The sequence below is a fragment of the Myxocyprinus asiaticus genome, chromosome 38, assembly GCF_019703515.2.
Source record: "Myxocyprinus asiaticus isolate MX2 ecotype Aquarium Trade chromosome 38, UBuf_Myxa_2, whole genome shotgun sequence".
Taxonomy (NCBI): domain Eukaryota; kingdom Metazoa; phylum Chordata; class Actinopteri; order Cypriniformes; family Catostomidae; genus Myxocyprinus; species Myxocyprinus asiaticus.
Window position 1 is genome coordinate 20,690,760 of NC_059381.1, and position 14,596 is coordinate 20,705,355.

Below are 14,596 nucleotides of genomic sequence, written 5' to 3' on the forward strand. Positions count from 1 at the left end.
AACTCTTATATTTATAAGTATACGAGTTTTTAAATATAATTCAACATCTTTCTTTATAAGATAGTATAAGGTATTTTCTTTTCTTGTAACTCTTGGCATGTGTATTGTTATTTCAATTTCTTAACTGTTTTGTATTGTTGAATCATAATTATATGCTATATATATATATATATATATATATACACACACACACACACACACACACACACACACACACACACACACACACACACTGCACTGCTGCCAGATGATTAGATAATCGCATGAATAAGTAGGTGTAAAGGTGTTCCTTATTAAGTGCTTGGTGAGTATATGGCTTAGTCTCGTTTGGAAGGCTGCGTGCTAAGTAGGACGCGTCCTTTGAAGGCTGCAGTATACTGAGTGTCCTCCTCGTTTAAAAGAGGCTGCCTTCGTAGGATAAACGGAAACGGAACGTAACATGGTTGCTATGACAGCACGCCATTCTTTAACAAGCGCGAGCGCTTTGAGTGAGAAGGGAACAAAGTCCCTTTAGAAGGGAATGTATGAGGTACATTTTTAGGAGAGTTATAATGATGTAAAGAGAAAATAAAATAGATTTTACATGTGTACTTTTAGTCTAATACTTTATTTTAATTATATATTAATATAATTATACATATTATATGCTCTGCACCCATCTACTGAGATACTTCTACTTGGGAATTAACATTACTTGAGTTTGAACATCATATTTGCAGGCAAATTAGCCTAATTTTTTTTAGACATTTCCGTTGAAGCAAAGAATTGTGGGTTGTGAGTGCCCACGAAGGATATACCTCATGCATCCTCCGAATTCCCGTGAAGAAGGTCGCATTTGAAGCGTCCTACTCACTTTTATGAAACGAGACAGTCTCGATGACGTATGCGGCCGACAAATGCGATCTTCGGAGGACACATCCTTCCAAACGAGACACACACTCACCAAGCACTTTATTAGGTACACCTACTTATTCATGCGATTATCTAATCATGTGGCAGCAGTGCAATGCATAAAATCAGATACGGGTCAGGAGCTTCACTTAATGTTCACATCAACCTTAAGAATGGGGAAAAATTGATCTCAGTGATTTGGACCGTGGCATGATTGTTGGTGCTAGATGGGCTGGTTTGAGTATTTCTGTAACTGCTGATCTCCTGGGATTTTCATGCAAAAGTCTCTAGAATTTACACTGAATGGTGCCAAAAACAAAAAACATCCAGTGAGTGGCAGTTCTGTGGATGGCAACATCTTGTTGATGAGAGAGGTCAACAATGTTTCATATTATGTAAACAATAAAATACATGAAAAAGATACTTATGATCTTCACAAATATAAGTATCTTTTTCACATATTTGATTGTTTGCACAAAATAAAACATGCAAACTGGAACATGTTTTTCATCATAGATAATGGAATATGTCTCTTAGTGTTCCTTGTTTTAATATGTTTTTAACAGAATAAAAACCCCAACTATCCATCTTCATTGTTTCATGGTAAACAGCCTATTTTTTTAAGCAATCAAAATTTTTAAAAGTGATTTGTACCAAGCACTGTCACCATGTAACCTGAAAGTTGTTAGCTCACTTGAAGGCAATTCAGACTGTGACTGAAAACCAATTTTTTTTAATCATGAAGAAGTGTAAATATGTATTGCTTTGCAATTATTATTATTATTATTATTATTATTATTAAAACAGTAGCTAAGCTGGTGAAGAAGTCTGAGCAATTTTTATAATAGTGTGTAAAAATCACTTTAAACTCGACACAATAATTGTGCACTAAGTGTTGCAATGAGAGAAGACTATCACTGGTTCAGAAAGAACACGCGCCCGCACTTGCACAAACAAAAAGAGACTAGATATTATTTTTTTCCCCCTCCACTGCTTTAATAGATAATTATCACTCTCATTAACAGAAGTTAAGGGCTGAATCACTGGTAATATAATCACTGGTGAAATAAAATCAGATAAATAATATTAGCAATGCACCATTGTATGGATAAAAGGCATAAACCTGAAGGGCCTACATTCAATAAAAACTTTTTTCACTAGAAACATTTTTTATTGCAAAAACAACATTAAGCAGGGAAACCTACTTTGAATCTATTTTGTGCTAATCTTAAAAATAAACATTCACAGTTCGGAAAAGAAAGAAAAAAACAGAATGAAAATTGCCACAGCAGGAACTTTTTTCCCTTTTAAGACATATTTAGGGGCTTCTGCTTCAATAGAACAGACGATCTGGTGCAATCCCAGAATGCAACAGCCTTTAAACTCCCCATGTATCAAATCACATTTAAGCCACAATAACTACAGAATGCAAAAACGTCAAACACAAAAGGCAAAAAAAAAGAAAAAAAAAGAAACTACAATAAAACACAGAGCATTGCAAAATCAGAATCAAAAAGCTATTGGCCTTGGCTGTTCTTTGCGACTCAAAAGAGCAAAGTCTGGATGTTCCACCACCCTCCGGGCCTTCAGTAACATCAGCACTGTCTACTGCCTGCAAACTACATCAAAACAAAACTGGCAAACAACCAAACAAAACTGTCATCTCGGTGTCATTTTAAACACAAAAGCAAATAGCCATGTCAAAAAAAATGGGAAGGCTGTTAATTTTTGGATGTGAAGGGACAGTAGAAACAGTGCTTGGAGAGATATGTGCATGTCTCCCCTCAGTGCATTAGAGGGTGAGGGAGAAGTCTTCACATTCCGGCAGGACTTGAGAGGAGAGAGTGAAAGAGGAAGAGACATTACTTCTTCCATACGGTGTAAAACACCCACCTGAGTCAACATGTTAAGGAACGGTCCACTCATGTGAGAAAGGCTATGAAGATTATTAAAAAAATTTAATCAAAATAGTAGTGGACAGGAGAATAATTATTTATAGCCACATTTAAAAATAGATTGCATAGGTCAATGTGACCAAAATAGTTCAAAGGATAGTAAATCATTTCAAAACAATGACAGTTGATAAAACCAACTGTTTCTCTCTCTTTTTTTTTAAACCTTGTATTACATCCACACAGAGGTGCCAGTATATATCCGCAGACTTCTTTTGACTTATACTGACATCTATCAGCCTAGATAAAATATACAACATAATGTAAAGCATTATATAAAACTTATGTAAAAAATACTAAATAAAAAATTTAAATTCAGAGTAAATGCTAAACATGATAAACAATTGCAACACACATACCAAGACCAAATAATACATAACTTAAGATTATAAACCGAAATTGCGTGCTTGCACTTAAAGATACCAGGCAGAACTCTTTTAATAATATCAGTTTCTGATCTTGGTTGGCACATGAACAACTGCAGGAAAAATAATTTGAAAAGGATACAGCTCCATATATGAGGGCACACACACCACCTCTTTGGAAAACTCCACTTTACATGAAAGTCTCCCCAAAAGCTTCTCATATTCACTGAGTGCATCAGTTAAATTCACACAATTACCCTGCAGGCAGAAAATAAATCATGACAATAGTTACTTTTTCTTAAAAAGCAGGCATATTCACATTAAGAAAGAATGAAAAACAGGAAAACTTCAGAGCTACTTTTACTGCAAGCCCTCTTACCTGCGTGAAATACTTCCCACCAGGTCGCAGAACTCTGATTGAAAGGTCAAGAATGAGCCTCAGGAATTCCCATGTTGAGTCTATAGGAGAATTTAGATTGAATGCATTGATGTCATTTTTAAAACGTTGGTTCAAGAATCAGAAGTTTGCTTTATCAAATTGTTTATTACCTGTGTTTGTTACACTGTCTTATTGTTTATTACATTACAATATACTGGGCAGGGACTCCAACACCTTTTACCTAGGGGTGCACCAATATGTTTTTGTTTTTTTCGGCCGATACCTGTTTTTACAAAAAACTAGTGGGTGATACCGATATTTTCCCACTTACCTTATTTTGTCATCAAATCACTGTTTTGCTCAGAAATTATGTTTTAAAAATGTACAATGAGGTACAACAATTTTTTATTGTTCTAAAAATAAATAATTTCCATTGAACATGGATTGGATCTGTTGAACACATGACAGGCCAACATTTTAAAAAGAGCCACAATGGAAGATAAATAGAAGATAAAAAGATTTTTTAAAATATATAGAAAATAACTAAATATAATATACCTACATCACAATTTCATATTATGCATATGTTGGGCAATTCCACAGAAATGTCAGTCACATCATAGAAAAATTTTAAATGACCAAAGGAACAAAACGCCCTTTAAGTTCTATTGCGGTGTAATAGATAATGCGATTCACACCGCTAGAGGGCGCAGCTTGCTTACACAATGTTGACTGAAGCGCTGAATGATTCGCTGAATGCAGTCTAATTTTAAGCTTTCAAGGTAAGTAATGGCACAAGACCATATTGCGATTTCAATGTTAACTCAATCAATTGTGTAGCCTTAATGGATACCATACCAATTACTAAGAAGTCAAAGTTTGCTGGTTTGAGGCAGGACTGCCTGTTTGTTCACTCAATGGCAGACAGAGGGTATATTTGGAAAACAATGTTTTTTGTCTGAAAAAATTTTATATATATATATAATTTAGTTTTTTTCTATTCCATTTGATAATGCGAGTGTCGCAGGCTTTTTCAAATTAATTTTCTGTAATGGGTCAAATGGACACAATCAGAAAGGTGTGAGCTGTATTTACTAACCCTCTTCTGGTGCTGTGGAGATAGGGACAGCTGTCAAGTCATTGATTACATAATCAAACGTCCTCCCTTGTTCAGCAAACTTTTTAAGTACTGGAACACAATCCTGTACCAAAATCTGAAAGAAACAAAGGTAAAAGTGAAAAGAAACATTTTTGCTTCTCTTAAAATTACAAGTGAAATTCATCGTGAGAAATAAAGGCTCATTGTTGCCCATGCAAAACTGCCAGTTGCCCATAGTTTGAGTAATATCCCCCAACTGATTACATGGGACTTGTTTCAAAAGCAGGAAAGGGGGCCTCTTTGAAATTGTAGGCATAAAAAGAAATATGTTAAGCAACTGACAAAAAGTTATGACATACAGCAAAGGATGAAAAAACAAACAAGAATTTGCACTCTAGTCTAAACTGGAGTGAAATGGACAAAACTGAAATATATATTTAGGAATCAGGACTGACGAATAAGAACTGATAAAAAGTCATGGCAAAGCCAATCAAATTCTTACCTCATAACAATCTCCCTTCAAGTTATCTAAAACATTCCCACATGTTTTCCTCATGTGTTTCCGACATCCGACAATCACCAGCTCGTCGATGTAAATGCTTAATTAAGGAATGCAAATATTTAAAATCACACTTAATTACAATTGAATGAGAAATACTAGGGAGTGCATATCATTCAGTTTAGTAACCAGTTTAAGTTGCCGCAAGACAGTTGTTGTTTTTTTTTTTTTCTTCCCTTTTCTCCCCAATTTGGAATGCCCAATTCCCAATGCGCTCTAAATCCTCGTGGTAGTGACTCGCCTCAATCCGGGTGGCGGAGGACAAATCTCAGTTGCCTCCGCATCTGAGACCGTCAATCCGCGCATCTTATCACGTGGCTTGTTGAGCGCGTTAACATAGAGACATAGCGTGTGGAGGCTTCACGCTATTCTATGCGGCATCCACTCACAATTCACCACGCGCCCCACCGAGAGCGAGAACCACATTATAGCGACCACGAGAAGGTTACCCCATGTGACTCTACCCTCCCCAGCAACCGGGCCAATTTAGTTGCTTAGGAGACCTGGCTGGAGTCACTCAGCAGCCCTGGATTCGAACTCGCGACTCCAGGGGTGGTAGTCAGCGTCAATACTCGCTGAGCTACCCAGGCCACCAGATAGTTGAGGTAGGGTTACAAAATTCTGAATTCTCATTCAAGGACAATAAGTTCTCTGGGGTGAATTGACACCCTCGCTAAGATAATGCTAAGTTCGATAAGAATAGTTTGTATTTGCATTGTATATTTCTAGGGAGTTTTTGCTTTGCAACTGTTGCTCACTGGACATTGTATGGCAAAGCTCTCTGTAAAGCTGCTTTGAAACAAAATAAATTGTGAAAAGTGCTATACAAATTCAGTTTTGTACATATAGCACTACCCTGACAGGGTAGAATAAGATATGCGGTCAATTCACAGTAATGCAAATTAGCCTAAATACTTTCCAGATTATATTTTTATAAATTATTTTGGCTTTACTAAAGTATAGACAATGTAAAAAATATTAAGACAATACAAAAGCCAGTTATTTAATTTAACATTTTTCAAATAATTTGAATACATTTTGTCTGTATAATATTATACTTACCATTTTTCTCACACAGTTTCAAAGGGTATTTATCCATGAAAATGTATAGCGGCTTTAATATTTTAGAGGGTCCCTCGCAATGGAATCATATTTGGCTTAAAAATTTTGAAAGCCAATGGTTTAAAAACATCAAAGATTTTCTAAAAATTTAAAAAAGGGGGAAAAATACTATGAATATCCTCTCTGTGTTTCTTAAGTTATTTTTTAACATTGGGCCATTGTTTTTTGACAATTTCTGTAAAATTCTGTTTAAAAATATCCAAACACATAGGACTTCTATTGACTTAAATTCAAAAAGTTAGGATTGGTCAGCAACGTTTTTAAATCGGGATTAGCTAAGGATCACTTAGCTGCAGTCAACTGTTGGCATAAAGGATATCTCAACCATGGTGATCATCTTTGGTTTGAGCTTCACCGCCTCATGGAGAATTCCACCATCTCCTCCTCCCAGAATAAGTACCTCCTTTCCAGCATAGTGCTCTTTGCCACTGCCCATAATGGCCTGAGTGTAGGGCAGATCACTCTCTGCCAGATCTGACATGGGATCACACTAAATTACCACACACTCACATGATTCATTAAGAGAAAATATAAGCATCAGAAGCATGCAAATAAAAGCACATAAATAAAATTTGACCCTTTTAACTTACTGACATCCCCGTTAAGGATGAGCATATTGCCAAACTGCCGTGAATGCAAGATTTTGATTTTCTGGTAATCAGAATCCTTCTCGTACACAACTTCATCGATATCGTACTCCATGAGCCTGCCATCAGCAGTGGGCCAGTATCTGTCAACATCACTGCCTCGAATCAGTGCAGGGAGTCTGAAAGGACGCATTTATATAGTTAAACGTTTAATCTCAAAGATGACAAATAATTCAAAATTTTAATATTACTAGTTAAGCTCCACCTCTTGATCCTTTGAACATTTCCATTCAGGAGAGCCTTGAATTTCTTCTCCAGTGCATTTAGTAGCTACAAAGAGAGCAAATTGTCTAATTTTGATTCTTTTAAAGGTGAAGAATGTAATGTCTGTACATCTAGCAGCACCAAACAGAATTGCAAAAACAATGACTGGTTTCACTATTTTGGCATATTAAGCTGGCACAGGAGAAATTGCTCTTGACCTCTAAAGAAAAAGTAAGCAAATTCTGAATCAACACTACACGTAGAAGCACTCACCACTAACCATACTGTATATAAATATAGAGTTCAGGATGATGTGATTAAATGTAAAACTTCATGCAAACACTATTATACATGGTGCACAGGATCATCAACAAAGAGCAGTTACAAAGAGCAAGTGAACACTACTCCCTTTTGAATTCAGGCTACTGGTTAATGAATTCTATATTTATATCATGTCCTTGAGGAAGAATGTTGTAACAAGTTGTGGCATGGGCTCATTACATAAGTATCTCTATCAATCCTGACAGCACCTACTGTACATTCTGTTAACTCACATTGTCCACTTGCGCTACATCATCCCCTTCCAGACACTGCAGGTCAAAGGTCACCAGACCATGAGAGTGCATTCGTAGTATGGCAAACCTGATGCATGGAAAATACAGAAGTGCATTTAAACCTCAAAACACCATATAATTCCATGAGATCACAAAGAGGTGTATGAAAGACAAAAAGATAAAACTTCAGTCAAATCTTTACAACAAAAATACTGAGTTTCACAATAGTACAACCCTATTAGAGAAAAGACAGTTCATAAGCTGTTTTTTGGCCAACATCCATTAGTGCATTAAGTAGGGCTTGGTAAAAAATATCGATTTTGCGATACATCACGATCTTTGTTTGAACGATCTCGATATCGATTCTTAAATCCCAAGATCGATCTGTCACTTTGTGGCAACCCTCTATTATGCAAGTAAATCTCTCGCATGTGCGACCAAATCTCATGCTATACGAATAAAAATGTCTATGATTAGCCACTGGCTAGTAAATGTTCAGATTTCACTCACCAGTGATTTAGAGGTATAGTGGAGATTTTATTAACAAAGAGGTCCTTTCACTGCGTGTTGAGAGTAAAAGTTTGGTTTAACTCGTTCTGTGTGTCCATGGATCCATATGTCATTGAATACTGTCTCTTTTAATACCCTTTCTGTTTTTTTACAGTCAGATGTTGATTAAAATAAAAAAAGAAACATTTAATTCTAATCCCACATGGATGCGCTACAGAAACCAAGAACGGCTTCTCTCCTTATATGCACTTACTGGCTGATGACGCTAGTCTTAAAGAGACTGTACCGATAAAGCATGTGTTCTACATATCAATTTAATGAAAATCTAATGATAAAATATAATTTGTAAAATTCATATTTTCGAATTGTACTTATAAGTGTTGCCTAGAAGGTTCCTTTATAATTAAGAGCATTAGCGGAGAGAGAATTTATTTTATATGTAAGCAAAATGGACATTGTAACAGAAATGTACCCATATGAATCGATATCGAATCAAGATCGGAATCGAATCGAGAGCTTGTGAATCGGAATTGGTAAATCTGTATCAATACCCAGCCCTAGCTTAAAGTGCTATAAATGAGATATAAACCAATATATCGGCCAGGCTGATTAATCAGATGATATTTGGCCATTTAGAAATGAGGTCATCGGCCAAAAACTGTGCCAGAACAGCCTATTAACTGAGGTGGTCATTCTGCGTAGTTTCAGTTCTAAAAATCTTCCACCAGAATTTTTCATTCCATTAAAAAAATCCATATCGGTCGACCACTACTACGAATGACCTTAAGATCCCTAGGGCTTTAAAGGGGACTACAGTACAGTCTAAACAGTCCAAGACCATTGCTATGGCACCTCCTCATGTTCCACCAAGTTCTGCTGGAACAGCAGGCTTGTGCATTGGTAGGCAGGCCGGAACACAAAGGTGGTTGCAAGCAGAGACCTTAACGAAAAGTGATACACTGTGTCCAGGTCAGCTTCATCCCAGCTTAAGCCTAAACAAAGACCTACCAGCTGTGTTTACAGAGAGCCACACACAAAACAGGAAGTGAGGGCCAAAGCCTTTAGATCAGATACACAAAGCCACTAAACTGACCATACTCGGTCTCATCTAAATGACCCACTGTTTCACAAAGGATGAACTTAACTGGCCAATCAATGGTCATCCTAAAAAGTGTCTGAACATAGGAGCACACCTGGCATTTTCAGTTGGGGGGAACTAGAGGTACGTTTGTGTGGTCAGGAATGGATTCAGTAATTTTATTGTCTAACTCTGGTCGTAAAGTTCAACATTGTGCTTAGCTGTTATGGGACAAAAATGAATACACTTCATGGAATGGCCCAATGGAATTGAAACCTCTCTTTGTTCCACTGAGTAATTACAAACAAATTCTATATAATTAATAGGGCAACTATGGCAGTTAAAAGGTAGTTACATCATCAACTTCAGCTCACTTCTCCCTAGTGTTCTAAAAATCTTGAATTTCCACATAATGTGGCATGTTGTAAAATCTCCCTGACAAGTCTATGATCTTCTAACTAGAAAGACAACGATTCCATTTACATACACAGAAATATTCCTATATTAACCAGAATTTGGTCATATTCCGATTATGTATATGTCATGTAAATGCATTAACCCAGTTGCCACAACCCGATTAAACCAATATTCTGGTTTCTACTCATTTGAATAAGACAGCTGGTGTATGCCTGTATTAATCAGAATTATTTGTCAAGTAAACACCTTATTCAGAATATTATATTCTGCATATTATATTGTATATCTGCAGCTACGTCCATACTAATACCTTTTAGTCTGAAACATTTAAGCCTCTCATCCACACTAGAACATTTTCCTCCACAGATAATGGAGACTTTTGAAAATGCTCTCCATAACCACATACTTTAAAAAACGATGACATTAGGAAACTGAATACAGAGGTTTCAAACTTAAATGGATTTGTGTGGATGTGGCTTACATGTGTCAAAATCAAAATCAAAGTAATTCTGCTTTGTGACACAGGCAGATCAATAACGTCAATCAATAAAGGAAACACATTTTTGGAGCAAAAGGAGACAGATTATTTTCACAAATATTAAATAAATCGATAAATCAAACAACCATGCAAACATCACAAGAGTCTCATGGGCAAAATGTTGCTATTCATTGTGCTCTTGTGTTCTGTTTTCAAGGACATGAATTAGAATTAATCAGTTGGTTAAATTACTGTGTATTATTACAAATATGCAGCATAATTAATGGGTAGAGCAAGCATCTTTAGTGCTCCCCATAACAGTGGGAAAAGAACATCTCAGATTCTCATGAAATCTGTCAAGAAAATGCCCTGTTCCTATTTTACTTCAAAATCAAATGAAACAAATAAGAAATTATATTTTCCATTTACAAAAAGAAGCCTATTTTACAGCCATTAAGATTTTTCACATTTTGTGACATTATTTTATGACACATTTTACCTCCCGACAAAAGATGGTCATTGCAATATTTTCATTACCGCAACGTGAAAAAAAGATATATTATTTAAATTGTAAAGTATTTCTACATTATAGTAGTACTGCCTTTAATTTTCACAGATTTGAACTAAAAAACAATTGTACAATAGCATCCTTTTTAACGTAATACAGTAAAAAATAAATATGTTACGGTAATGAGAATCATCATTGAATACAATGGCAAAAGTAAAACATCCTGACATGCTACGGTAATGAGAATGAGGATCCTAAAAATAATATAACAATTTTAAAAAATCGTAATGTCCTAAATTTAGGCTTCATTTTCTTTATTCAAAACTTAATTTATTTATTTATTTATTTTCTATTGACAGGGTTAAATATTAAACATTTGTGAGAATCACCCATGTGCCTGTCTTGTTTTTTTGTTTGTTTGTTTTTTTGAATATGCTGATTACCAGGAATATCCCAATAGCACTTTTTCGTAATAAAGGCTTAAAATACTGTGCTTGTAACAGTGGCACTTGAGGCAAAAGTGCTTACCTGCCATTCTTGCCAATAAAGGTGGCCAAATATCCATTTCCCTCCGATTCGTGGACATTCTCTGTCATTTCTTGCTCTTGAAATATAGACTGCAGGCCACGCACAGTCGCAGAAACATCAGCTAAACAGAAAGAGCAAAAACAGATGGATCAATCCTCTGCTTCAAAATCCCCTAAGGAAGATTTCCCCTGAGAGAGAATTACTGTAGACGGACAGCAAAGCAATCCCAACATCTGACCTTACTGCATACATCCGTGCTGACTTGCAATGTTAATGTAACTAGGTTGCACTTTCTTGCTGTTTTCTATTCTTTCTATTCTTATTCCTTACTCTACTGTTTATCAGGAGATGAGTTGCATGCACAAGTCTGTAGCAGTATCTATATAATCTAATCTAAATCTCAAATCAACACCTGAGCATAACAGCACACCATGACCCTTTGCACGTGTCACGTTGCTCACAGAACACACAGAATGCTTGCCTCTATAATATCTAAGTATGATCGCTGGTGCATGGCATACTCATATTATCGGCTTGCGGTATACGATATACTTAGCCAGACAAAATAGATGCACCACCGACCTTCCCCAATGGGTGTCAAGAGCATTAATAAATGTAGAAAAACTCATCTGAATGTGAGTGATATGTGCACAGGACTAGTGCCTATTTTAGGTACTAATAAGTATATAACAGGTTACGCGCTGCACATACATGATGATGGCAGCCAGATGGCAGATCTTTATTCCAGGTCCTGCTGTCTTAATTGTTTGTTTTAGCGCAACAAGGGAACTGCAGACAAAAAGAAAGCGTAGACCCACAAGTCAGCGGCTAGCATTTTGCTTGTGTATAGTATGTGCACATAGCTTTATTCAAATGCACGATGAAGAGCCACCAGCTCTAGAGCACAAACTCACATTAGCCTCTGCTAACGCCGCTATGCTACCCCACTGGAAGGTCATATATCAGAGCAAACGTCAGAGAGGGATACCCAAAACAAAGACGTTTTACGTTTGATTGCGTTGACAGATGCATGCTCGTCTCGTCTGTCACTTTCAGCAATGCAAAGGGAGGCAACCTCGTTTCTACTACAGGTACAATAAATCGCTTTCAGAGCAAATGCGAAGAGGCCCGCATATCTGCAATGCAACACGAGAACCCTGTCCTCTTCCACTCGCCACCTTTATTTACTTCAGTGAAATTTACCTGGCGCGCGGAGCTTGAAGTCAAGGGTGTAATGTAGCACTGCCATGATGGGGTAAAGCCGTCTGCCATGCCTGGATGAGGCAGCCGGTGATGAATCGGTGCAGAGTCTGTAGTGACAGAGGGAGAGAGATCGGGCAAGGGTAGACTGATGGTGGGAGGGATGTGTGTTCTGTGCACTCTGCCTGAAGCTCGGAAGTGGGCGGAGTGAGCCATGAAGCACCGGACGGTCAGGCACAACACGGTGAAAGGAAGCAATGTTCTGAGTTTAAAACAAGTTAAGCGAAATCAACATTGTTGCATAGTGTTGATGACCACAAAAATTATTTAAACTCGTCCCTCGTTTATTAAAAATAAAATAAAAGTTAAAACCGCGGAATAGTGAGGCATTTGCAATGGAAGTGAATGGAGCCAGTCTTTAAACATTGAAATACACACTATTTCAAAAATATAGCCTCAGGATGTAAACTTATATGTGTTAACATTATTTTAGAGTGATAAACTTATTTGTGTAAAGTTACATCCAAAATTACAACTTCGTTGTCAGGACGACGTAGGCTAACGCTGGTAAACCGTATTGCGAAAAGTAAGATACTCAATTAGCCTACACTAAAATCATGTACAACAGATATTTTTTCATACTGAAATTATATTAACACGTCTGATTTTTAAGTCTTGTGGTTATACTTTTAAAACAGTGTGTATTTTAATATTTATAGACTGGCCCCATTCACTTCCATTTTAAGTGCCTCACTGCTCCGCGGTTTTTGCTGTTTTTAAAAAACGAGGGACGGGTCTAAATGTTTTTTTTTTTTTTTTTTTTTTTTGTGGTCATCTTAACTTGTTTTAAACTTGGAACATTCCTTTTACCCTGTTGGACCTGACTGTCGGGAGCTTCAGGGCCACTCCAGCCACTTCAGACTTTGAGAGAGACAGATGGAGAGCACAGAAAACACCTCCATTAAGCCATTTTATCATACTAAAATCATGTTCAACAGAGATTTTATTACACTAAAATCATTTTAACACATATGACTTTTATGTTGTGTGGATATACAGTACTGTGCAAAAGTTTTAGGCACTTGTGACAAATGTTGCATAGTGAGGATGTCTTCAAAAATAATGCCATACATAGTTTTCATTTATCAGTTAACATCATACAAAGTCCAGTAAACATAAAAAAAAAAGCTAAATCAATATTTGGTGTGGCCTTTAAAACAGCCCCAATTCTCCTAATACACCTGGACACAGTTTTTCGTGGTTGTTGACAGATAGGATGTTCCAAGCTTCTTGGAGAATTCGCCACAGTTCTTTTGTCTCGGTTGCTTCTGTCTCTTCATGTAATCCCAGACTGACTCGCTGTTCAGTGGTGGGCACTTTGGGGGCAATGCCATCTCATGCAGAGCGCCCTGTTCTTCTATTCTAATCTTTTCTATTTGCAAAAGAAATGTTTGGGAGTCTAAAATGTATTTTTTCTTTTGACACACTAAAGCTGAAGATATAAATAACCATCTTAAGACAAATGTTTTTGTGAAACATCTTAAGTGCCTAAAACTTTTGCACAGTACTGTACTTTTAAAACAGTTTTAATGTTTATAAACTGACCCCATTCACTTTGTAAGTGCCTCACTGTTCTGTGGTTTTCTTTCTTTTTTTTATAAATGAGGGATGAGCCCAAATTATTTTTTTGTGGTAATCTGCATTGTGCAATACATGCTTTCTATTTAGCTTAACTTGTACTGAACTCAGAACATTCATTTAAAATTAATTGTGTTCTGCAGTGTGCAGCTTCATCAAATGGAATAGGGTTCATTTTGTGTTAATTTAGTAAATATTGCATCAATGTTTCCCCCATTCCATGTCCAGTAAGGGGAATAACGTTTCACTCCTTCAAACAAAAAAAGATGAGCAGAAATAACGTATGAAATCAACTGTGCATTTGACAATTTAGAGCAACTAGGAACTAATTTGTTGCCTCACTTACAAAAAGTTCTTTGATGGTACGATGGTGCAGTAATCAGATGGTAAATATATGATGAAGTGAGTAGCTTGGAGTACCAATAGCATGGTACATGAATATGGTAATCATTCAGTATCATATGATA

General features: G+C 36.6%; 1 protein-coding gene across 1 annotated transcript; it reads right to left on the minus strand.

Moving 5' to 3' along the window:
• Positions 1-1,862: 1,862 nt before the first annotated feature.
• Positions 1,863-12,659, minus strand: sms (spermine synthase). The gene is made up of 11 exons (XM_051676881.1): positions 12,495-12,659; positions 11,292-11,412; positions 7,773-7,860; positions 7,220-7,284; positions 6,958-7,133; positions 6,685-6,841; positions 5,189-5,276; positions 4,687-4,801; positions 3,588-3,667; positions 3,351-3,466; positions 1,863-2,784 (listed from the first exon to the last, which is right to left on the minus strand). The coding sequence occupies exons 1-11, from the start codon at positions 12,538-12,540 to the stop codon at positions 2,754-2,756; spliced, it is 1,083 nt and encodes a 360-aa protein (XP_051532841.1). The 5' UTR covers positions 12,541-12,659; the 3' UTR covers positions 1,863-2,753.
• Positions 12,660-14,596: the final 1,937 nt, after the last annotated feature.